At 46.5% G+C, this 26,725-nt stretch overlaps 1 protein-coding gene across 4 annotated transcripts in view; it reads right to left on the reverse strand.

The window, feature by feature from the left end:
- Positions 1-1,748: 1,748 nt before the first annotated feature.
- The window catches only part of LOC139413910 (spidroin-2-like), a 70,321-nt gene continuing 45,344 nt past the window's right edge, over positions 1,749-26,725 (reverse strand). For 2 of the 4 annotated variants that reach the window (XM_071161759.1, XM_071161760.1), the window contains exons 3-6: positions 18,255-18,459; positions 16,175-16,356; positions 7,406-7,581; positions 1,749-5,133 (exon numbers count right to left, since the gene is read on the reverse strand). In XM_071161759.1, the coding sequence (XP_071017860.1) occupies positions 3,325-5,133; positions 7,406-7,581; positions 16,175-16,356; positions 18,255-18,459 (2,372 nt within the window). In that variant the 3' untranslated portion in view covers positions 1,749-3,324. Of the gene's footprint in view, positions 5,134-7,405; positions 7,582-16,174; positions 16,357-17,886; positions 17,930-18,254; positions 18,460-26,725 lie in introns of those variants that run through there. The other 2 variants (XM_071161761.1, XM_071161762.1) reach the window with 2 other exon arrangements.

Genomic DNA, 26,725 nt, shown 5'->3' on the forward strand with positions numbered 1-26,725 from the left:
CGTTATTATCACAACAGAACTAGCCTACCGGTAGGTCTAGCTAACATCATTATCAAAACAGAACTAGCCTACCGGTAGGTCACGCTAATGTCATTATCACAACAGAACTAGCCTACCGGTAGGTCTAGCTAACGTTATTATCACAACAGACCTAGCCTACCGGTAGATCTAGCTAACGTTATTATCGCAACAGAACTAGCCTACCGGTAGGTCAAGCTAACGTCATTATCACAACCGAACTAGCCTACCGGTAGGTAAAGTCAACGTTATTATCACAACAGAACTAGCCTACCGGTAGGTCTAGCTAACATCATTATCATAACAGAACTAGCCTACCGGTAGGTCATGCTAATGTCATTATCACAACAGAACTAGCCTACCGGTAGGTCTAGCTAACATTAGCAAACTCAAATTCAATAATATAACATTACACTTACACTTGTTTACTTGACTTTTATTCTCTTTGACTCAAATAAATTACTCTGGCAAGTTTGCCACTGGCGCACAGCAGTAGCAGAAATAAAGTGGAAGTCGAATGAATCACATCTGTTGTTTGGCTGTGCCCATGGCAACGTTCGAAAATGAGTTGGATACCTTTAAATGAAACGGTTGGTGGCTCTATTTAGAACAGAATAAGCAAGATACTAACCATAGAAAGCAACATAGTAAAACCGTGACCTGTTAATAAATTAGGTAACCATTTGGGGAGACACAGAGCTGTGCTGTATTTCAATTGAAGCCTGAAGGCTGGGGCCTAGTCCCTATGTAATGCAGTGGCTTTGACCAGGGATACATAACCCATAGGGCTCTGGTCTTAAAAGTAGTGCACTACATTAGGGAATAGGGTGCCAATTTCAGAGGTACCCTGGGTTTTATTTATTTTTCAACCTCTTATCAAGGAGGGAAAATAATGTATTAAACCTTGCTTTTCATGACAAGCATCAGCCTGTAAGCAAAGTTGCTCATCTATGAAACCCCTGATAGGACTACAGCTGTATGGAGACTAGGGACTACAGCTGTATGGAGACTAGGGACTACAGCTGTATGGAGACTAGGGACTACAGCTGTATGGAGACTAGGGACTACAGCTGTATGGAGACTAGGGACTACAGCTGTATGGAGACTAGGGACTACAGCTGTATGGAGACTAGGGACTACAGCTGTATGGAGACTAGGGACTACAGATGTATGGAGACTAGGGACTACAGCTGTATGGAGACTAGTGACTACAGCTGTATGGAGACTAGGGACTACAGCTGTATGGAGACTAGTGACTACAGCTGTATGGAGACTAGGGACTACAGCTGTATGGAGACTAGGGACTACAGCTGTATGGAGACTAGGGACTACAGCTGTATGGAGACTAGGGACTACAGCTGTATGGAGACTAGGGACTACAGCTGTATGGAGACTAGTGACTACAGCTGTATGGAGACTAGGGACTACAGCTGTATGGAGACTAGGGACTACAGCTGTATGGAGACTAGTGACTACAGCTGTATGGAGACTAGGGACTACAGATGTATGGAGACTAGGGACTACAGCTGTATGGAGACTAGGGACTACAGCTGTATGGAGACTAGTGACTACAGCTGTATGGAGACTAGGGACTACAGCTGTATGGAGACTAGGGACTACAGCTGTATGGAGACTAGGGACTACAGGTGTATGGAGACTAGGGACTACAGCTGTATGGAGACTTCCCTTCCCCAAGACCCCCACCCCCCCCCCCACCCACTGTCCCTTAACACATATTGACGTATACACACTTCAGTCTCTGTACCAGTCCCACAGCAGAGACAGGGGTTATGTCCCAAATGGCACCCATACACTTTGTAGTGCACTACTTTTGACCAGAGCCCTATGGGTTTCCCTGTGGGCCCAGATCAAAATAATAAAATTGGAATAGGATGCCATTTGGGCCCGAAACAGGACCTTGACTTGCCCTGAGCAGTGGCTTCACTACCTTCAAAACCAAATCCATCTTGTGCCTTTTCTTCAATGCAATACTTCAGTTGGCCACTCAGTGGCGACAAAACCCACAAGGCAGACATGGCCCTTTTTATGTTTCCCTCAGAGGAATGGCAGCCATTTCTGTCCAGGAGGATTGATAGGATACACACACGGCTGGCTGTAGATGCTCCCATTAAGTTTGTGTCTCTAATTCTAGGAGCACAACAGTCAGAAAGGAGTGACATTTACAGTCTAAGGTCACGGCCTTTCACCTACTGTCAGACAGTAGCATAGACATACCCCCGGCCTTCCATCCATTCCATCACTGCTCCATCAGGTCCTTCTTACTACAGATCACTGCTCCATCAGGTCCTCCTTACTACAGATCGCTGCTCCATCAGGTCCTCCTTACTACAGATCACTGCTCCATCAGGTCCTCCTTACTACAGATCACTGCTCCATCAGGTCCTCCTTACTACAGATCACTGCTCCATCAGGTCCTCCTTACTACAGATAATTGCTCCATCAGATCCTTCTCATTACAGATCAGTGCTCCATCAGATCCTTCTCATTACAGATCATTGCTCCACCAGGTCCTCATTACAGATCATTGCTCCACCAGGTCCTTATTACAGATTATTGCTCCATCAGGTCCTTCTTATTACAGATCATTGCTTCATCAGATCCGTCATTACAGATAATTGCTCCATCAGGTCCTTATTACAGATCACTGCTCCACCAGGTCCTCATTACAGATAATTTCTCCATCAAGTCATCCTTATTACAGATTACTGCTCCATCAGGTCCTCATTACAGCTCACTGTTCCATCAGATCCTTCTCATTACAGATCATTGCTCCATCATGTCCTTATTACATATCATTGCTCCATCATGTCCTTATTACAGATCACTGCTCCATCAGGCCCTCCTTATTACAGATCATTGCTCCATCAGATCCTCATTACAGATCACTGCTCCATCAGGTTTCTTATTACAGATAATGTGCTTTTCTTGCTCCGAAACAGAGTCATTGAGGACAGGGTAGTGGGTAGTAGCACTGAGGGAGAGGAGGACATCTGAAGATGTGTCAGTTAGTCTTCTCCTGAACCACCATCATCCGTACATCCCAAATGGCACCCTATTCCTTACATAGTACACTACTTTTAACCAGATCCTTATAGGAGTAAAGGCTTCCCTTTTTTGGATGCACCCTGGGTTTTATAAAAAAAATAAAAATAATAATAATAATTAAAGATGAAAGAAGACGTGTTAACACCCTATGGGCCCTGTTCAAAAGTAGTGTACTACATAGTGAATAGGGGGTACCATCCATTTGAGACACAACCAATTCGTCAGTCCCAGGTTCGGCTACTACAGGTTCTCCTCTCGGAGGCCCTCTAGGATCTTGATGAGGCTCTCCAATCCAAACACGTAGCCCCGATCCGGCCCGTCGTGCACCGTCTGGTCGTCGCGGAAACCTTTGAAGGTGCTGTGGGCAAAGTCTATCATGCGGACGTCCACACTGATGCTCGGGCTGGAGGGGAGTGGTAGTGGGGGAGGGGGGGTGTGGGGGTCTGAGGGCTGGGGTGGAAGGGGCTGGAGAGGCTCCTGGTGGAGCTGCTGTGGCTGTGGAGGGGTTGGGACGGGCGTGGGGGGGTAGTCTGGTGGCGGTGGTATTGCCTGGGGCAGCTGGAGAGGGGCTTCTGTCAGTCCATGGGCCCCTTGGTGGACTCCGCCTTGGTGCCCCACTCCTAAGCCCGGTCCTTGGACACCTTGGTGGACTCCGCCTTGGAGCCCCACCCCTAAGCCCGGTCCTTGGACACCTTGGTGGACTCCGCCTTGGAGCCCCACTCCTAACCCCGGTCCTTGGACACCTTGGAGCCCCACGCCTAAGCCCGGTCCTTGGACACCTTGGTGGACTCCGCCTTGGAGCCCCACTCCTAACCCCGGTCCTTGGACACCTTGGAGCCCCACCCCTAAGCCCGGTCCTTGGACACCTTGGTGGACTCCGCCTTGGAGCCCCACTCCTAACCCCGGTCCTTGGACACCTTGGAGCCCCACTCCTAAGCCCGGTCCTTGGACACCTTGGTGGACTCCGCCTTGGAGCCCCACTCCTAACCCCGGTCCTTGGACACCTTGGAGCCCCACCCCTAAGCCCGGTCCTTGGACACCTTGGTGGACTCCGCCTTGGAGCCCCACTCCTAAGCCCGGTCCTTGGACACCTTGGAGCCCCACTCCTATCCCTGGTCCTTGGACACCTTGGAGCCCCACTCCTAACCCCGGTCCTTGGACACCTTGGTGGACTCCGCCTTGGAGCCCCACTCCTAACCCCGGTCCTTGGACACCTTGGAGCCCCACTCCTAAGCCCGGTCCTTGGACACCTTGGTGGACTCCGCCTTCGAGCCCCACTCCTAACCCCGGTCCTTGGACACCTTGGAGCCCCACCCCTAAGCCCGGTCCTTGGACACCTTGGTGGACTCCGCCTTGGAGCCCCACTCCTAAGCCCGGTCCTTGGACACCTTGGAGCCCCACTCCTATCCCTGGTCCTTGGACACCTTGGAGCCCCACTCCTAACCCGGGTCCTTGGACACCTTGGAGCCCCACTCCTAACCCCGGTCCTTGGACACCTTGGTGGACTCTGCCTTGGAGCCCCACTCCTGACCCTGGTCCTTGGACACCTTGGAGCCCCACTCCTGACCCTGGTTCTTGGATACCTTGGTGGACTCCACCTTGGAGCCCCACTCCTATCCCTGGTCCTTGGACACCTTGGATTCCTAGCCCTGAGTTGACTGCCACCCCCTTCTCTGAGGGCAGCTCAGCTGCTGGTTGTGGTGCTGGTGTTTTTTGGTTTTCCAAGGGCTCTGCCGGGGCCTGTGGTGGTGATGCTGCTTTCTGCTGCCAGGTCTCCTGTGGTGCTTTCTGCCAGACGTAGGCCAGCTCAGGCTCCTTCCCCTCATAGATGATTAGCAGAGAGGATGAGTAGAAGCGGTAGGTGGTCTGTCTCTCCAGAATGGCCTTCAAGCTGCGTAACTTACACAGCATGGGCTCAAACAGGTCCTTCCTGAGCGACGCCCCGTTGTGCAAGTATTGGTGGAGGGCGTGGCGGAAGCCCTCGATGGACAGGCTGCGGCCGTAGTACTTGTTCCTGCACAGATAGTGGCCCGTATCCATCTGGTACACCTGGACCATAGAACACAGAGATTAGAGGATATACCTGGACCATAGAACACAGAGATACGAGGTTACACCTGGACCAAAGAGAGAACAGAGGTTAAACCTGGACCATAGAACACAGAGATACGAGGTTACACCTGGACCATAGAGAGGACAGAGGTTAAACCTGGACCATACAACACGGGGATACGAGATGATACCTGGACCATACAACACAGGGATACGAGATGATACCTGGACCATACAACACAGGGATACGAGATGATACCTGGACCATACAACACAGGGATACGAGATGATACCTGGACCATACAACACAGGGATACGAGATGATACCTGGACCATACAACACAGGGATACGAGATGATACCTGGACCATACAACACAGGGATACGAGGTGATACCTGGACCATACAACACAGGGATACGAGATGATACCTGGACCATACAACACAGGGATACGAGATGATACCTGGACCATACAACACAGGGATACGAGATGATACCTGGACCATACAACACAGGGATACGAGATGATACCTGGACCATACAACACGGGGATACGAGATGATACCTGGACCATACAACACAGGGATACGAGATGATACCTGGACCATACAACACAGGGATACGAGATGATACCTGGACCATACAACACGAGATGATACCTGGACCATAGAGAGAACAGAGGATACACCTGGACCATAGAGAGAACAGAGGTTACACCTGGACCATAGAGAGAACAGAGGTTACACCTGGACCATAGAGACAACAGAGGTTACACCTGGACCATAGAGACAACAGAGGTTACACCTGGACCATAGAGACAACAGAGGTTACACCTGGACCATAGAGAGATTAGAGGTTACACCTGGACCATAGAGAGATTAGAGGTTACACCTGGACCATAGAGAGATTAGAGGTTACACCTGGACCATAGAGAGAACCAGAGGTTACACCTGGACCATAGAGAGAACAGAGGTTACACCTGGACCAGAGAGAACAGAGGATACACCTGGACCATGAAGAGAACCAGAGGTTACACCTGGACCATAGAGAGAACTGAGGATACACCTGGACCATGAAGAGAACCAGAGGTTACACCTGGACCATAGAGAGAACAGAGGATACACCTGGACAATAGAACCACAGCGGAAAAGAGGCTACACCTGGTACTACACAACACACAGAGGCTCCTTCCCAAATTAAACCCTATTCCCTACATAGTGCTCCGGCCAATAGTAGTAGTGCACAATGTAGGGACTAGGATGCCATTGTGGTGCAGGCAGAGAGTGCAGAGGTTAGACCTGTAAACATTAAAACAGAACGTGGTGAGTCATTCCGATTTATGTTAGAGAGAGAACCAAACCCATACGTAATGGAGGAGGCCTTGTGAAGCTGGAAGGTTGGGATCAATGCTGGGGCTATTGTACCTGCTCGTGTACCAGCGCTACATTGTAAAACAAGACAACCACGCCGACAACCACTCCACTAGTGTACAGTTACTGTGCCTCCCAATACCTAGAATGTTATTCAAATCTGCAGCTAAAATGCGAATTGAAAGCTTTTGGAGATAAAAGCTGTAATTCATGGTGTACCTCTCAACGTGTGTGTTGGGATCGACGAAACGGAAGGTGAATTTCAGTTCCAACCCGAAACGGACAATAAAGTATCTAGTATTGTCCCAGTTATCTCTTTTCTTTGTAACTTGATAAGATATTCAGTATCTCTTCTGTCCTGCTCAGCTCACCGCTGTGGGATCTCTGTGTCAGCACAGGTGTGTTAGTCGGATCAATATGAAGAGATACTGAGTACGGGATCTATGGTGCAGTAGCTACTGTGTAAAGCCATCTACCTACCTCATCCCCATATTGGGTTTTTTTATTTACTTTTCTGCTCTTTTACACACCAGTATCCCTACTTACACATCATCATCTGCTCATTTATCACTCCAGTAGTTAATCTGCTAAATTGTAACTATTGTTGTGTGTCGAACTGCTTTGCTTTATCTTGGTCCAGGTCGCAGTTGTAAATGAGAACTTGTTCTCAACTAGCTTACCTGGTTAAATAAAGGTGAAATAAACTGAAACCCAAACAGAACATACAAATGTAGAAGGAAGCAGTGTATTGGGCATGCATTCTAAGTGGTAGTCTATGCCGATGTGTTTTCTGTTGTCTTGGCTAGATCTCCCGTTGTAAAAAAAAAAGAGAGCTTTAAAAACTTTCAGGTGAAATAAAAGTTTGAAAAACAAACAAACAAAAAAAACTCTGGGCTCACCTGCATCCCACAGACACGCACCCCCAGGGTGGCGGAGGTGCTCTGCTCGCACTTCTGCATCTGCCTGGCTGCCTTCTCCTCCGAGGCATCGTCCCCATGCTGCCGCGTGCCCATCTTCAGGTCCAGGATGCACGGGTAGCTGAAGAGGTGAACCACGTTCTCCAGGAGCAGGAACTCTGGGAGAGGTGAGAGGTCAAGGAGACAACACTCTATTCCAAGGTTAATTATCTAAACGTTTAAAAAGTCACTCAAGGAATTCTCTCTCTCTCTCTCTCTTGGGACTCACACCCTGCCCGTGACTGCAAATCAGTGGCAACCTCGGTCCAAGAGGACAATTCCTCTTCAAGGTCAAGACCTTGGATTATTGAGTGGGAGACCAGGGGTCAGATCCCACCAGTTACACCGGGGAGGTGTCAGATTTAAAAGGAAGTCAAAGTCTCACTTAATTTGATTCAATAGTACTCTTGTAACAGTTTAGTTGGTATAACACAGTATAGTTTAGTTGGTATAACATAGTATTTCATAGTTTAGTTGGTATAACACAGTATAGTTTAGTTGGTATAACACAGCATAGTTTAGTTGGAATAACACAGCATAGTTTAGTTGGTATAACACAGCATAGTTTAGTTGGTATAACACAGTATAGTTTAGTTGGTATAACACAGTATAGTTTAGTTGGTATAACACAACAGTCGTCCACTACACTATATCACAGCCAACAGTCGTCCACTACACTATATCACAGCCAACAGTCGTCCACTACATCACAGCCAACAGTCGTCCACTACACTATATCACAGCCAACAGTCTTCCACTACACTATATCACAGCCAACAGTCGTCCACTACACTATATCACAGCCAACAGTCGTCCACTACATCACAGCCAACAGTCGTCCACTACATCACAGCCAACAGTCGTCCACTACATCACAGCCAACAGTCGTCCACTACAATATATCACAGCCAACAGTCTTCCACTACATCACAGCCAACAGTCGTCCACTACACTACATCACAGCCAACAGTCTTCCACTACATCACAGCCAACAGTCGTCCACTACACTATATCACAGCCAACAGTCTTACACTACATCACAGCCAACAGTCTTCCACTACACTATATCACAGCCAACAGTCTTCCACTACACTATATCACAGCTAACAGTCGTCCACTACACTATATCACAGCCAACAGTCTTCCACTACACTATATCACAGCTAACAGTCGTCCACTACACTATATCACAGCCAACAGTCGTCCACTACACTATATCACAGCCAACAGTCTTCCACTACATCACAGCCAACAGTCTTCCACTACACTATATCACAGCCAACAGTCTTCCACTACACTATATCACAGCCAACAGTTGTCCACTACACTATATCACAGCCAACAGTCGTCCACTACACTATATCACAGCCAACAGTCGTCCACTACACTATATCACAGCCAACAGTCGTCCACTACACTATATCACAGCCAACAGTCTTCCACTACACTATATCACAGCCAACAGTCGTCCACTACACTATATCACAGCCAACAGTCGTCCACTACATCACAGCCAACAGTCGTCCACTACATCACAGCCAACAGTCGTCCACTACATCACAGCCAACAGTCGTCCACTACACTATATCACAGCCAACAGTCTTCCACTACATCACAGCCAACAGTCGTCCACTACACTACATCACAGCCAACAGTCTTCCACTACATCACAGCCAACAGTCGTCCACTACACTATATCACAGCCAACAGTCTTACACTACATCACAGCCAACAGTCTTCCACTACACTATATCACAGCCAACAGTCTTCCACTACACTATATCACAGCTAACAGTCGTCCACTACACTATATCACAGCCAACAGTCTTCCACTACACTATATCACAGCTAACAGTCGTCCACTACACTATATCACAGCCAACAGTCGTCCACTACACTATATCACAGCCAACAGTCTTCCACTACATCACAGCCAACAGTCTTCCACTACATCACAGCCAACAGTCGTCCACTACACTATATCACAGCCAACAGTCGTCCACTACATCACAGCCAACAGTCTTACACTACATCACAGCCAACAGTCTTACACTACACTATATCACAGCCAACAGTCTTCCACTACACTATATCACAGCCAACAGTTGTCCACTACACTATATCACAGCCAACAGTCGTCCACTACACTATATCACAGCCAACAGTCTTCCACTACATCACAGCCAACAGTCGTCCACTACACTATATCACAGCCAACAGTCGTCCACTACACTATATCACAGCCAACAGTCGTCCACTACATCACAGCCAACAGTCGTCCACTACACTACATCACAGCCAACAGTCGTCCACTACACTATATCACAGCCAACAGTCGTCCACTACATCACAGCCAACAGTCGTCCACTACACTACATCACAGCCAACAGTCGTCCACTACACTATATCACAGCCAACAGTCGTCCAATACACTACATCACAGCCAACAGTCGTCCACTACACTATATCACAGCCAACAGTCGTCCACTACACTACATCACAGCCAACAGTCGTCCACTACACTACATCACAGCCAACAGTCGTCCACTACATCACAGCCAACAGTCGTCCACTACATCACAGCCAACAGTCGTCCACTACACTATATCACAGCCAACAGTCGTCCACTACACTATATCACAGCCAACAGTCGTCCACTACATCACAGCCAACAGTCGTCCACTACACTATATCAGAGCCAACAGTCTTCCACTACACTAGATCACAGCCAACAGTCTTCCACTACACTAGATCACAGCCAACAGTCGTCCACTACACTATCTCACAGCCAACAGTCTTCCACTACACTAGATCACAGCCAACAGTCTTCCACTACACTAGATCACAGCCAACAGTCTTCCACTACACTAGATCACAGCCAACAGTCTTCCACTACACTAGATCACAGCCAACAGTCTTCCACTACACTAGATCACAGCCAACAGTCGTCCACTACACTATATCACAGACAACAGTCTTCCACTACACTATATCACAGCCAACAGTGGTCCACTACACTATATCACAGCCAACAGTCGTCCACTACACTATATCACAGCCAACAGTCGTCCACTACACTATATCACAGCCAACAGTCGTCCACTACATCACAGCCAACAGTCGTCCACTACACTATATCACAGCCAACAGTCTTCCACTACACTATATCACAGCCAACAGTCGTCCACTACACTATATCACAGCCAACAGTCGTCCACTACATCACAGCCAACAGTCGTCCACTACATCACAGCCAACAGTCGTCCACTACATCACAGCCAACAGTCGTCCACTACACTATATCACAGCCAACAGTCTTCCACTACATCACAGCCAACAGTCGTCCACTACACTACATCACAGCCAACAGTCTTCCACTACATCACAGCCAACAGTCGTCCACTACACTATATCACAGCCAACAGTCTTACACTACATCACAGCCAACAGTCTTCCACTACACTATATCACAGCCAACAGTCTTCCACTACATCACAGCTAACAGTCGTCCACTACACTATATCACAGCCAACAGTCTTCCACTACACTATATCACAGCTAACAGTCGTCCACTACACTATATCACAGCCAACAGTCGTCCACTACACTATATCACAGCCAACAGTCTTCCACTACATCACAGCCAACAGTCTTACACTACATCACAGCCAACAGTCTTACACTACACTATATCACAGCCAACAGTCTTCCACTACACTATATCACAGCCAACAGTTGTCCACTACACTATATCACAGCCAACAGTCGTCCACTACACTATATCACAGCCAACAGTCTTCCACTACATCACAGCCAACAGTCGTCCACTACACTATATCACAGCCAACAGTCGTCCACTACACTATATCACAGCCAACAGTCGTCCACTACATCACAGCCAACAGTCGTCCACTACACTACATCACAGCCAACAGTCGTCCACTACACTATATCACAGCCAACAGTCGTCCACTACGTCACAGCCAACAGTCGTCCACTACACTACATCACAGCCAACAGTCGTCCACTACACTATATCACAGCCAACAGTCGTCCACTACACTACATCACAGCCAACAGTCGTCCACTACACTATATCACAGCCAACAGTCGTCCACTACACTACATCACAGCCAACAGTCGTCCACTTCACTACATCACAGCCAACAGTCGTCCACTACACTATATCACAGCCAACAGTCGTCCACTACATCACAGCCAACAGTCGTCCACTACACTATATCACAGCCAACAGTTGTCCACTACACTATATCACAGCCAACAGTCGTCCACTACATCACAGCCAACAGTCGTCCACTACACTATATCAGAGCCAACAGTCTTCCACTACACTAGATCACAGCCAACAGTCTTCCACTACACTAGATCACAGCCAACAGTCGTCCACTACACTATATCACAGCCAACAGTCTTCCACTACACTAGATCACAGCCAACAGTCTTCCACTACACTAGATCACAGCCAACAGTCTTCCACTACACTAGATCATAGCCAACAGTCTTCCACTACACTAGATCACAGCCAACAGTCTTCCACTACACTAGATCACAGCCAACAGTCGTCCACTACACTATATCACAGACAACAGTCTTCCACTACACTATATCACAGCCAACAGTCTTCCACTACACTAGATCACAGCCAACAGTCTTCCACTACACTAGATCACAGCCAACAGTCGTCCACTACACTATATCACAGCCAACAGTCTTCCACTACACTAGATCACAGCCAACAGTCTTCCACTACACTAGATCACAGCCAACAGTCTTCCACTACACTAGATCATAGCCAACAGTCTTCCACTACACTAGATCACAGCCAACAGTCTTCCACTACACTAGATCACAGCCAACAGTCGTCCACTACACTATATCACAGACAACAGTCTTCCACTACACTATATCACAGCCAACAGTCGTCCACCACACTATATTACAGCCTTGTGCTACTCTGTGGTAAGTTGTTCTGGTCTAGAATTGTTCAGAATTCTTTAAACCCCAGGCATATGTGTCATCATAGATCATTCCATAGGTCTAAATTAAACTGCATTGGTGATTGGGCCAGAGGACTACATCTGGATCATTCTATAGGTCTAAATTAAACTTCATTGGTGATTGGGCCAGAGGACTACATTCAACTCAACTTTCAACCACTTTTGAGGACTGAAAAAAATATAGAAAAACAATTCAGACAGTCAATCCCTTTAGGTTTTCTTAACGTTTGAACCCAAATGAAACCGTTTAACGTGCAGGAGTCAAGTCTCAGTAAAATATAATTGTAATCTTTTTCCTCTCAGTGTGCAAAAAAAAAACAACTAAAAGGAGCAAGAAGAATGTGTGAGCACAGTGGAAAGTCCAATCTGCCCCTGCCCCCGCCGTCTCTAGTTTCTGCTGCCGCTGTACATGTGAGAGAGAGACGCAGGACAGTGTTCTCCTTTAACATGGGGGCTCACGTCAGCTAAGACAGAAAGGACCGACAGTCAGGTACACAGTGAACTTGAACTAAGCGCCTTAAACAATCAACCGCTCGTTCACTTGCAGCCCATCGTAGATACAGGACAACTTCCAAAAATGGCACCCTATTCCCCTACATAGTGCACTACTTTTAACCAGGGCCCATAGAGCTCTGGTCAAAAGTAGTGCACTATGTAGGGAAATAGGGTGCATTTTGAGACAAACACACAGTAGACTAAAGTTGAGGAATTCCCCAGATTGTTAAGTACAACATGATATTATCTTCTGATAATATTTGGTTCCTGTGGTGAGGTGGTCAGTGAAGAACCTGACACTACTTTGACAGTTGGGAAAGAAGGGTGTAGCTCTCGGAGTGCCCTCGGTGTGATTTCTACATTTCGGGAAGCACCTCAAACTCCAGGCTTGTGTCCCAAATGGAACCCTATTAACTATATAGAGACCAGCATTCCATTTGGGACAGAGGTTGGTGTGAGCCCCATCTTTTCCCACGGCCTACTTTGACAGGTTAGATCACCAGACAACTCCCAGGGTCCGTTAAGGACAGGAGGGTTGTAACACTACTCCTGACCAATGCCTTGTTCAGGTAATGGAGTCAGATAGATCGTGTTTGTTCAACTTGACCAGGTCATTGGTCAACTCCCCTGTCAGCGCTTTCCCTCTGTTTATCCTTCCATGTGTCTGTCCTTTTCTTTTCCCCTCATCCTGTCTGGTTAAGGTAAGTATCCTGATCTTGTCCCCTCATCCTGTCTGGTTAAGGTAAGTATCCTCATCCTGTCTGGTTAAGGTAAGTATCCTCATCCTGTCTGGTTAAGGTAAGTATCCCCATCCTGTCTGGTTAAGGTAAGTATCCTCATCCTGTCTGGTTAAGGTAAGTATCCTCATCCTGTCTGGTTAAGGTAAGTATCCTCATCCTGTCTGGTTAAGGTAAGTATCCTCATCCTGTCTGGTTAAGGTAATTATCCTCATCCTGTCTGGTTAAGGTAAGTATCCTCATCCTGTCTGGTTAAGGTAAGTATCCTCATCCTGTCTGGTTAAGGTAAGTATCCTGATCTTGTCCCCTCATCCTTTCTGGTTAAGGTAAGTATCCTCATCCTGTCTGGTTAAGGTAAGTATCCTCATCCTGTCTGGTTAAGGTAAGTATCCTCATCCTGTCTGGTTAAGGTAAGTATCCTCATCCTGTCTGGTTAAGGTAAGTATCCTCATCCTGTCTGGTTAAGGTAAGTATCCCCATCCTGTCTGGTTAAGGTAAGTATCCTGATCTATTCCCCTCATCCTGTCTGGTTAAGGTAAGTATCCTCATCCTGTCTGGTTAAGGTAAGTATCCTGATCTTGTCCCCTCATCCTGTCTGGTTAAGGTAAGTATCCTCATCCTGTCTGGTTAAGGTAAGTATCCTGATCTTGTCCCCTCATCCTGTCTGGTTAAGGTAAGTATCCTCATCCTGTCTGGTTAAGGTAAGTATCCTCATCCTGTCTGGTTAAGGTAAGTATCCTCATCCTGTCTGGTTAAGGTAAGTATCCTCATCCTGTCTGGTTAAGGTAAGTATCCTGATCTTGTCCCCTCATCCTGTCTGGTTAAGGTAAGTATCCTGATCTTGTCCCCTCATCCTGTCTGGTTAAGGTAAGTATCCTCATCCTGTCTGGTTAAGGTAAGTATCCTGATCTATTCCCCTCATCCTGTCTGGTTAAGGTAAGTATCCTCATCCTGTCTGGTTAAGGTAAGTATCCTCATCCTGTCTGGTTAAGATAAGTATCCTCATCCTGTCTGGTTAAGGTAAGTATCCCCATCCTGTCTGGTTAAGGTAAGTATCCTGATCTATTCCCCTCATCCTGTCTGGTTAAGGTAAGTATCCTGATCTATTCCCCTCATCCTGTCTGGTTAAGGTAAGTATCCTCATCCTGTCTGGTTAAGGTAAGTATCCTCATCCTGTCTGGTTAAGGTAATTATCCTCATCCTGTCTGGTTAAGGTAAGTATCCTCATCCTGTCTGGTTAAGGTAATTATCCTCATCCTGTCTGGTTAAGGTAAGTATCCTCATCCTGTCTGGTTAAGGTAAGTATCCTGATCTATTCCCCTCATCCTGTCTGGTTAAGGTAAGTATCCTGATCTATTCCCCTCATCCTGTCTGGTTAAGGTAAGTATCCTCATCCTGTCTGGTTAAGGTAAGTATCCTCATCCTGTCTGGTTAAGGTAATTATCCTCATCCTGTCTGGTTAAGGTAAGTATCCTCATCCTGTCTGGTTAAGGTAAGTATCCTCATCCTGTCTGGTTAAGGTAAGTATCCTCATCCTGTCTGGTTAAGGTAAGTATCCTCATCCTGTCTGGTTAAGGTAAGTATCCTCATCCTGTCTGGTTAAGATAAGTATCCTCATCCTGTCTGGTTAAGGTAAGTATCCTCATCCTGTCTGGTTAAGGTAAGTATCCTCATCCTGTCTGGTTAAGGTAAGTATCCTCATCCTGTCTGGTTAAGGTAAGTATCCTCATCCTGTCTGGTTAAGGTAAGTATCCTCATCCTGTCTGGTTAAGATAAGTATCCTCATCCTGTCTGGTTAAGGTAAGCGTGAATAGAGAACTAAATTAACTAATCAATGAGGGAAATGATCAGTCTCAGTTCCAGGTACCTAATCAAGGAAAGTTGAACTTAACCCAGTTAGCACTTACCCTCTGTTTTATCTACCATCTAACCCCGTCTATCTATCTGGTTAGGCAACAACATGGAAACAGGAGACTGATGGATCCTCATTGATTGGTTGAGTCAGTCCCAGACACCTCAACATGAGGACCGTAACGATCAATAAGGAAAACATTGCCTCATTATCAGGAGCATTGAGCCATTGTGCATCCTGTTCCTGAATAAGTAGAAACATCTTCCTGGTACGTGATTCTGCTGAGCTTCCAAACGTCTGTCTGATTTGTGTTACTATACTAACTAAAGAACCCAGCAGATATAACAAGGCATTGATAGATCAATAGATGGCTAAATAGGTTTTGATGCCGAGTGGCGTAGCGGTCTAAGGCACTGCATCTCAGTGCAATAGGCGCCACTACAGTCCCTGGTTCGAATCCAGGCTGTATCACAACCGGCCGTGATTGGGAGTCCCGTAGGGCGGCGCACAATTGGCCCAGTATCGTCCGGGTTTGGCCGGGGGGTAGGCCGTCCATTGTAAAATAAGAATGTGTTCTTAACGGACTTGTCTAGTTAAATAAAAGGGATACTGTAGAGCTTCCTGTCCTTGGACTCTGATCTCATGCGGCTGAGCTGCTGCCTGTGACAGCGGAGGCTCCAGGGGTTGTGGCTGATCTTCTCTGAGCCCAGGCCGCTGTTGTTATCCAGCATCTGGAAGGGAATATCACTGTAGATCTGGAGCTCTAGACGAGGACTCTTCAGCTCCTGGAGACTGGAGGGAGAGGACACAGGGACAACAGGGTTAACACAGGAGAGACCGCTGGTTAACTAAAGCATGTCAGTGTGGATCTGGAGCCGCAGGTCAACTAACAGGTCAACTAACAGGTCAACTACAGCACCACAACATGTCAAGTGTGGATCAGGAGCTCCAGGGGCCTCATGTAGAAACTATACGCATCTACAAAAATAGACCCTCAAAAGATGGGTGTGACAGTTTTCACTCAAAAGTTGTCATTTCTAAAAACTGAATAGATGTGAGAATGTGCTTGACTTCCTGGTAACTTTAAACCATGTGTCCGCTCGGTTTCTAGTGGTTGAAGCATTCCATTGCAAACAGGCAGATTAGATTAGTATTTTGTGCAGACGGGGGATATATGATGGCATGCCTATTCATAACAACAGGTAAATATAATAACAAGATGGAATTATTGTTAGAAATATGAATCTATTTCCTATTTAATTTCCATGATCATTTCAGAATAAATTGCTCACTTTTTCTGACTCGTGGATCATGCTGGTGAAGTAGGCTACAGGCAGACCTACAACATCCACATTTCATTGGACCCATTTTACAGTAGTAAATAGATCCCATATAGATCCCGTAAACTCAACGTGTAAATGTCGGACCCATGTTTCATGAGCTGAAATAATAGATCCCAGACACTCAAAAAAAAAGCTAATTTCTCTCAAATGTTCAGTACGAATGTGTTTACATCTCTGTTAGCGACCATTTTATCCTTTGCCAAGATAATCCATCCACCTGACAGGTGTGGCATATCAAGAAGCTGATTAAAACAGCATGATCATTACACAGGTGCACCTTGTGCTGGGGACTATAAAAGGGCACTGAAATGCCACAGATGTCTCAAGTTTTGAGGGAGCGGGAAATTGGCATGCTGACTGCAGGAATGTCCACCTTAGCTGTTGCCATATAATTTAATGTTAATTTCTCTCAGCAGGCCTGTCCTATGCGGCGTCTCAGCAGGCCTGTCCTACGCGGCGTCTCAGCAGGCCTGTCCTACGCGGCGTCTCAGCAGGCCTGTCCTACGCGGCGTCTCAGCAGGCCTGTCCTACGCGGCGTCTCAGCAGGCCTGTCCTACGCGGCGTCTCAGCAGGCCTGTCCTACGCGGCGTCTCAGCAGGCCTGTCCTACGAGGCGTCTCAGCAGGCCTGTCCTACGCGGCGTCTCAGCAGGCCTGTCCTACGCGACGTCTCAGCAGGTCTGTCCTACGCGACGTCTCAGCAGGCCTGTCCTACATGACGTCTCAGCAGGCCTGTCCTACATGACGTCTCAGCAGGCCTGTCCTACATGACGTCTCAGCAGGCCTACAGTAGGTCTGTCGTACATGTCTCTCCCTTCTGTGTGTAGCTCCTGAACAACACACGGGAACACAGGTTAACAACTAACGCAGGCCACCGAAACACGAACCCAGGGGCATCACAACATATTCAACTTAGTTATAGCCAACCTACATTATTTTAGTCTATCATATGAACAAATCAAGCAACTGGGTCCTACTCACTTCTCAGTGCTGTCGCTCTCGTGTGGTAGCCTCTCCTCCTTGATCTCAGGAGGTAGACACACACCATTCCCTATCCCCACTGCTCTACTCACTTCTCAGTGCTGTCGCTCTCGTGTGGTAGCCTCTCCTCCTTGATCTCAGGAGGTAGACACACACCATTCCCTATCCCCACTGCTCTACTCACTTCTCAGTGCTGTCGCTCTCGTGTGGTAGCCTCTCCTCCTTGATCTCAGGAGGTAGACACACACCATTCCCTATCCCCACTGCTCTACTCACTTCTCAGTGCTGTCACTCTCATGTGGTAGCCTCTCCTCCTTGATCTCAGGAGGTAGACACACACCATTCCCTATCCCCACTGCTCTACTCACTTATCAGTGCTGTCGCTCTCGTGTGGTAGCCTCTCCTCTTTGATCTCGGAGGTGGAGCGGAGGAGGCTGCGCCGGGAGTGTTTCCTCCGGGGTTGGTCCCTCTCCGGTAGGTCCTCGTGGTCCAGGATCTCGCTCTCCACGTACGGGTACGCTACCAAGTTGATGTATCCGTCAATATCCCCCTCAAAACATACCAACACCATGCCTAGAGGAGAGGGCAGAAGATGCACTTGGGTGGGTGATTTCCACAATTACATTTGAAATATTTCTGGATACATTACAATGTTAAAAAAAATGTTTTAATTCATTGGATTATAGAGTATGGAAAATCTTATGAAAATGTAAAATGTGTACGGAATAAAAATAAGCCTGCGTTAAATATTTTGATGATAATAAGGGTTTTCCATGGGAGAAAGACTGATGAGACATAATGTGCTGTCAGAAACCTGAAACTACAGGAAAATACCACCAGAGTGTAAGATGAGCAGGGAAAGGGAAACGATATGGGTACAGGTTTATAGGAGATAGAGGTGAATGTCATCTCATCTGGCCAGGCAGTCTGTCACAACGTCAGGGTTAGGGAGAGGTTGAGAGGGAACGAGAGAGAGAGAGAGAGAGAGGGAACGAGAGAGAGAGAGAGAGAGAGAGAGAGAGAGAGTGAACGAGAGAGAGAGAGAGAGTGAATGAGAGAGAGGTTGAGAGGGAACGAGAGAGAGAGGGAACGAGAGGGAACGAGAGAGAGAGGGAACGAGAGGGAACGAGAGAGAGGGAACGAGAGAGAGGGAACGAGAGAGGGAACGAGAGAGAGAGAGGGAACGAGAGGGAATGAGAGAGAGAGAGGGAACGAGAGAGAGAGAGAGGGAACAAGAGAGAGAGACAGAAATAGGACTCATCTATCTCCTCTTTGATTCATTCTAGAGTGGTAGAGAATGTGTAGGTGAAAGATTACAGTAGAGAGAGACCGGCAGGGTGGGGCCAGAGTGGGTAAATGATGCTAGCCACTCAGAGAGAGACGGAGGCGGGCGAGGTAGGGAAAGATAGAGTAGGGGCATTTCCTGAAACTTTCTGAAGAGACAATGGGAATGCCCTGTGTGTGTGCGGTACGAGCGTCGACCATTTTGTGTAGCCGTTAGCAATGATGCTAATGAAAACAGTCTTCTGGTTGATGGAAAGACTTTCCCAAAAACCTTCTCTATTAAAAGGTAACTACAATGTAGCCTTGTCAGTTTTACAAACTCTCCCACGTGGGCTACAAAAAAACACAGCTAGGGCAGGGAAGGATGGGGTGGTGTAGGGAAGGGTGGGGTACGACAGGGCGGGGGACGGCAGGGCGGGGGACGGCAGGGCGGGGGACGGCAGGGCGGCGGGGGACGACAGGGCGGGGGACGGCAGAGCGGGGGACAACAGAGCGGGGGGGGACGGCAGGGCGGGGGAAGTATCAGGTTGGATGGGGAAGGGCAGCAGTGGGTAAATGCTCTTAGCCTCTCCTCTCCTGCTGACTCTTGATAGATAGATGATGGATAATGGATAGATAGATGATGAATGATGGATAGAGATGGATGGATGGATGGATGGATGGTTAGACAGCAGCTAAGGTTTTAGACTCTCAGATCCGGCCTAGATGATGTCACCAGCCGACCAGGGTTCAACACCGCTTAGCCAATGGAGACAGGGCTGATGTCAGGGGAGGACCATCTGTGCTTACGTGTGTAAGTGAGAGACAGCCAGAGAGCGTAAGAGGAGAAAACGTGATTATGTGAGCACAGCAGTGTAACTGTACTCCTGAAACAGACAGCTAATTCTGTCAGGGATCAGTTTAATGACCATTAAATATTCAGCCTGTGTGTGTGTTCAAAGCTCTTACACACAGACTGGTTCAATCCCAGGTGAGCCCCTGGCATGAGCACATATTCAAAAATCTTCACCTTTTACAACATAACAAAGAAGAAGACATGGACCGATGGGACCTGATCCCAGATCAGCACTACAACATAACAAACAAGAAGACATGGACCGATGGGACCTGATCCCAGATCAGCACTACAACATGACAAGGACCGATGGGACCTTATCCCCAGATCAGCACTACAACATAACAAACAAGAAGACATGGACCGATGGGACCTGATCCCAGATCAGCACTACAACATAACAAACAAGAAGACATGGACCGATGGGACCTGATCCCAGATCAGCACTACAACATGACAAGGACCGATGGGACCTTATCCCCAGATCAGCACTACAACATAACAAACAAGAAGACATGGACCGATGGGACCTGATCCCAGATCAGCACTACAACATAACAAAGAAGAAGACATGGACCGATGGGACCTGATCCCAGATCAGCACTACAACATAACAAACAAGAAGACATGGACCGATGGGACCTGATCCCAGATCAGCACTCCTATTTTGAGACTTTTTATGAATATGGGCCCGTCTTCTCTTTCATGCAACAACAGCTAACTGAGCTCAGCAGCACGGAATAGGGCCATGTCGATCCAACTCAGGACTTCCCATAGGGCCATGTCGATCCAACTCAGGGCTTCCCATAGGGCCATGTCGAACCAACTCAGGGCTTCCCATAGGGCCATGTCGATCCAACTCAGGGCTTCCCATAGGGCCATGTCGATCCAACTCAGGGGTTCCCATAGGGCCATGTCGATCCAACTCGGGGCTTCCCATAGGGCCATGTCGATCCAACTCAGGGGTTCCCATAGGGCCATGTCGATCCAACTCAGAGGTACCCATACTTTTTTTTTGGCCCACAACCCCATTTTGATATCTGAAAATTCTCGCGACCCCAACCATGGGAAATAAATAATGTAAAGTATTCAGATCCCTTCACTTTTTCCTCATGTTACGTTACAGCCTTATTCCACAATATATACATTTTTCTCCCTCATCAATCTACACACAATACCCCATGACAAAGCAAGTGTTTGCAAATTCATGAAATATAAACAGAAATATTCAGACGTATTCAGACCCTTTGCTGTGAGACTCGAAATTGGGCTCAGGTACATCCTGTTTCCATTGGTCATCCTTGAGATGTTTCAACAACTTGATTGGAGTCCACCTGTGGTAAATTCAATTGATTGGACATGATTTGGAAAGGCACAAATAATTATATTTAATGTCCCACAGTTGATAGCAAAAGCCAAGCCATGAGTTCGAAGGAATTGTCCGTAGAGCTCCGAGACAGGATTGTGTCAAGGCACAGATCTGGGGAAGGGTACCAAAGAAATGTCTGCAGCATTGAAGGTCCCAAAGAACACAGTGGCCTCCATCATTCTTAAATGGAAGAAGTTTGGAACCACCAAGACTCTTCCTAGATCTGGCCGCCTGGCCAAACTGAGCAATCGGGGGAGAAGGGACTTGGTCAGGGAGGTGACCAAGAACCCGATGGTCACTCTGACAGAGCACCAGAGTTCCTCTGTGGAGATGGGAGAACTTCCCAGATTGACAACCATCTCTGCAGCATTCAATCAAATCAGGCCTTTAGAGTGGCCAAATAGAAGCCACTCCTCAGTAAAAGGCACATGACAGCCCACTTGGAGTTTGCCACAAGGCACCTAGACTCTCAGACCATGAACAATAAGATTCTATGGTCTGATGAAACCAAGATTGAATTCTTTGGCCTGAATGCCAAGCGTCACATCTGGAGGAAACCTGGCACCATCTCTACGGTGAAGCATGGTGGTGGCAGCATCATGCTGTGGGGATGTTTTCAGTGGCAGGGACTGGGACTGGGAGATTAGTCAGGATCGAGGAAAGATTAACGAAGCAAAGTACAGAGATCCTTGATGAAAACCTGCTCCAGAACGCTCAGGACCTCAGACTGGGGCCAAGGTTCACCTTCCAACAGGACTACGACCCTATTCACGCAGCCAAGACAACACAGGAGTGGCTTCGGGACAAGTTTCTGAATGTCCTTGTTGCACAATCAGAGCCCTGACTTGAACCCGATCAAACATCTCCGGAGAGACCTGAAAATAGCTGTGCAGCAACGCTCCCCATCCAACCTGACAGAGCTTGAGAGGATCTGCAGAGAAGAATGGGAGAAACTCCCCAAATACAGGTGTGCCAAGCTTGTAGCATCATACCCAAGAATACTTGAGGCTGTAATCACTGCAAAAAGTGATTCAACAAAGTACAGAGTAAAGGGTCTGAATACTTGTGTGATATGTCAGTTGATTTAAAAAAATAAAAAAATTGCAAACATTTCTAAAAACCTGGTTTTGCTTTGTCGTTATGGGGTATCGTGTGTAGATTGAGGCTGGAACGTTTCCAAATGCACTGTAGTTAACGGCCAATGTTTACCTTGTTTTATTTGGGGCTTTGGAAGTCAATTGTAAAACATTCTAGCAGTATTTCTGATTGTCTTCTCAACTCACCATCACATACTGTTCATGTGGGGCTGTGACAGTCAATTGAAAATGAGTCTGACACATCTTATCTCACCTCCACTAATGAGATGGGTGTGTTTGACGCATGTCAGGGGGCGTGGTTGATAGCGCACACCTCATCTCTACTGTCAAATCCAACCTGGATGGATATTGGGTTTTAATGCACAGACGAGCGCACTGAATCCAGGTTCACACAGATATGAGCTGGAGAAGGGTACTAATGAGTTTTATGGTGCTTTCAAGACAACTAGGAAAGTCGGGAAAAAACTAGGTCAAATCATGATGTCATGAATCTTCAAGTCGGAACTCCAGAGTTCCTGAGTTGGATGACCATTCAAAATTATTTCCCCCAGTCGGAGGTAGTCCGCCCCCCCCCCCCCCCCCCCCCCAAGTTCCTAGTTGTCTTGAACACACTGAAGTTGGAGTTATCCGAGTTCCAAGTTGTTTCGAAAGCGGCATTAATGCTCAGAGTCAGAAACCAAAGCTCCTCCGTCGTGACCTGTGAATGCAGTTCCTTCAGCTGTTCGATTTCACTTACTGGCATATCAACTGAGCCAGGATCACAGTCAAACGGATTGGGAAGTAGGTCCCAAAGTGCTCATCCAAGCATTGGAGGTGAGCAGTCGTCACTCAAGTGGGGACACTAACCGTTGCCGTTTTGTGTTAGAAACATGCACGGCCTGACGGAAGGGGGCATGGTTCTCTTTTGAAAGACTCCAATAAGAATTCTTTCCCCTGGATCCACTGATTCACTTTTTTCCACCATATCGATTGCGTTCGGTAATATCAAAGTCTCTGCAGTAGAGACACCCTAACGACGCTGGGACAATTGCGCTACCGCCCTATGGGACTCCCAAACCCTGGCCGGTTGTGATACAGCCTGGAATCGAACCAGGGTCTGTAGTGACACCTCTGCTTTAGACCACCACTGCATTTAGCCTACAGTCCTATCCAGAGCCACTTACAGGAACAATTAGGGTTAAGTGCCTTGCTCAAGGGCACATACAGATTTTTCACTTATTCGGCTCGGGGATTCGAACCAAAAACCCATCGCTCTTAACTGCTAGGCTACCTACCAAACTCAATAGGACCACGTTGACCTAACTCAATAGGACCACGTTGACCTAACTCAATAGGACCACGTTGATCTTACTCAATAGGACCACGTTGCTCTTACTCAATAGGACCACGTTGCTCTTACTCAATAGGACCACGTTGGCCTAACTCAATAGGACCACGTTGACCTAACTCAATAGGACCACGTTGATCTAACTCAATAGGACCACATTGATCTAACTCAATAGGACCACGTTGATCTAACTCAATAGGACCACGTTGATCTAACTCAATAGGACCACATTGACCTAACTCAATAGGACCACGTTGATCTAACTCAATAGGACCACATTGATCTAACTCAATAGGACCACGTTGATCTAACTCAATAGGACCACGTTGATCTAACTCAATAGGACCACGTTGATCTAACTCAATAGGACCACGTTGATCTAACTCAATAGGACCACGTTGACAGTGTTTTCCATTAGCACCGGCAGTTACCTCATCAGCCGGTTACTCATTTTCAGCCAGCTACTTTTCCACTTCATATTAACTAGGTTACTTTTAATTTAAAAGTTGAAAATTCGCTCGTCCGATTACCCGGGGGAAGTTGAAAAAAACAGACAAGATGAATATAGTTAAGTAAAAATAAAAATATATTTAAAAAAATATACAAAAACTATATCAAACAATTAGGCCAGTCCCATCAGAACTGGATCAATGGCCTCCAGATGTAATGTTTTACACACTGTCCTCCCAATCTCAGAGTATAATTATTGTAGACCTGCATTGACAGGAACAAGCCGTTTTTAAAATCATGCAGGGTTTTTTTTTTTTTAGATAATTTTAGAAATTCATTGCTAGTTAGTGAGTTATTTGTCCAGTTGTAGCTCATTTTTGGTCAGCAATGAAAATCCTGGGAAAGTGATGTGTGCATCACCTGTGTGTGCCTGTGGCCCATAGCCAGAGGAGAGAGACATTACACAGCAGGTAAAATAATGAAAACACAACAGACTAACAAGATAGCCAATTCCAAACATATTGTGTAGTTTGGCTGGTTCTCGCTAGTTAACTATTAGTGTGAATTATGGTCAATGTCATGTGCCATGTCCTAAAGTAACTCCTATAAGGTCAAGGTCTCCTCTGAACATGGCATATTTTTGACCTTACAAATAGATAAATATCTTAGTTTGCTACCTCACCCATCTTAGCCATTTGATCCCTGGTTCATTGAATGAGGGAATCATTTTATAGAAGACAAAAACTATTTGGTTGTAATTGCATTGTTTTTTAAATTTATTTTATTTTAATTTCACCTTTATTTAACCAGGTAGGCCAGTTGAGAACACCTTTATTTAACCAGGTAGGCTAGTTGAGAACACCTTTATTTAACCAGGTAGGCTAGTTGAGAATACCTTTATTTAACCAGGTAGGCTAGTTGAGAACACCTTTATTTAACCAGGTAGGCTAGTTGAGAACACCTTTATTTAACCAGGTAGGCCAGTTGAGAACACCTTTATTTAACCAGGTAGGCCAGTTGAGAACACCTTTATTTAACCAGGTAGGCAAGTTGAGAACACCTTTATTTAACCAGGTAGGCTAGTTGAGAACAAGTTCTCATTTGCAACTGCGACCTGGCCAAGATAACACAGTAGAAAAAAAAAGAGAGTCTATATACATTGTGTTGCAGGGTCGCCAACCATCCTCCTGGAGAGATACTGGGTGTGCAAGATGGCCAACCATCCTTAAGGAGAGATACTGGGTGTGCAAGATGGCCAACCATCCTTAAGGAGAGATACTGGGTGTGCAGGACGGCCAACCATCCTCCTGGAGAGATGCTGGGTGTGCAGGATGGCCAACCATCCTCCTAGAGAGATGCTGGGTGTGCAGGATGGCCAACCACGTTAGATAAAATACCGAACGGTTCCGGATTCGACCATATTAATGACCAAAAGCTCGTATTTCTGTGTGTTATTATGTTATAATTAAGTATGATTTGATAAAGCAGTCTGACTGAGCAGCAGCAGGCCCGTAATCATTCATTCAAACAGCACTTTAGTTAGCTGGGTGTGCGCTAATACCGTTTCAAACGTCATTCGTTTTTAGATTTGGGGTAGTTATTCCTCTTGCGCTGCAAGGGCCGCGGCTTTTGTGGAGCGATGGGTAATGCTGCTTCGAGTGTGGCTGTTGCCGATGTGTTCCTGGTTCGAGCCCAGGTAGGGGCGAGGAGAGGGACGGAAGCTATACTGTTACACTGGCAATACTATAGTGCCTATAAGAACATCCAATAGTCAAAGGTATATGAAATACAAATGGTATAGAGAGAAATAGTCCTATAAATACTATATTAACTACAAGCTAAAACCTCTTACATTTGGAATATTGAAGTCTCATGTTAAAAGGAACCACCAGCTTTCATTATGTTCTCATGTTCTGAGCAAGGAACTGAAACGTTAGCTCTTTTACATGGCACACATTTTACATGGCACATATTACTTTCTTCTCCAACACTTTGTTTTTGCATTATTTAAACCAAATTGAACATGTTTCATAATTTAATTGAGGCTACATTTATTTTATTGATGCATTATATTAAGTTAAAATAAGTGTTCATTCAGTATTGTTGTAATTGTCATTATTACAAATAAAATGTTGAAATATTTTTTTTTTTATTATTATTATTTTAAATTTATTTTAAAATCGGCCGAATAATCGGTATCGGCTTTTTTGGTCCTCCAATAGTCGGTATCGGCTTTGAAAAATCATAATTGGTCGACCTCTAGTATATATATATACACCTGGCAGCACTCAGTAAATTGAGGTTCTACTCTGTTGGATTTCAATGTATGTCAGTATAGTAAGCAAGACCAACATTTTTTTTTTTAAATAAAAAAGGGGGGGAAAAAAATAGTTGGACCTATTCAACGTCTATCCACCTAGAGCAACAATAAAGTCTGTGAATAAAGCCTCCTACGAGGACATCATGTAATACCGTAC

The sequence above is a fragment of the Oncorhynchus clarkii genome, chromosome 7 (assembly GCF_045791955.1).
Source record: "Oncorhynchus clarkii lewisi isolate Uvic-CL-2024 chromosome 7, UVic_Ocla_1.0, whole genome shotgun sequence".
Lineage (NCBI taxonomy): Eukaryota > Metazoa > Chordata > Actinopteri > Salmoniformes > Salmonidae > Oncorhynchus > Oncorhynchus clarkii.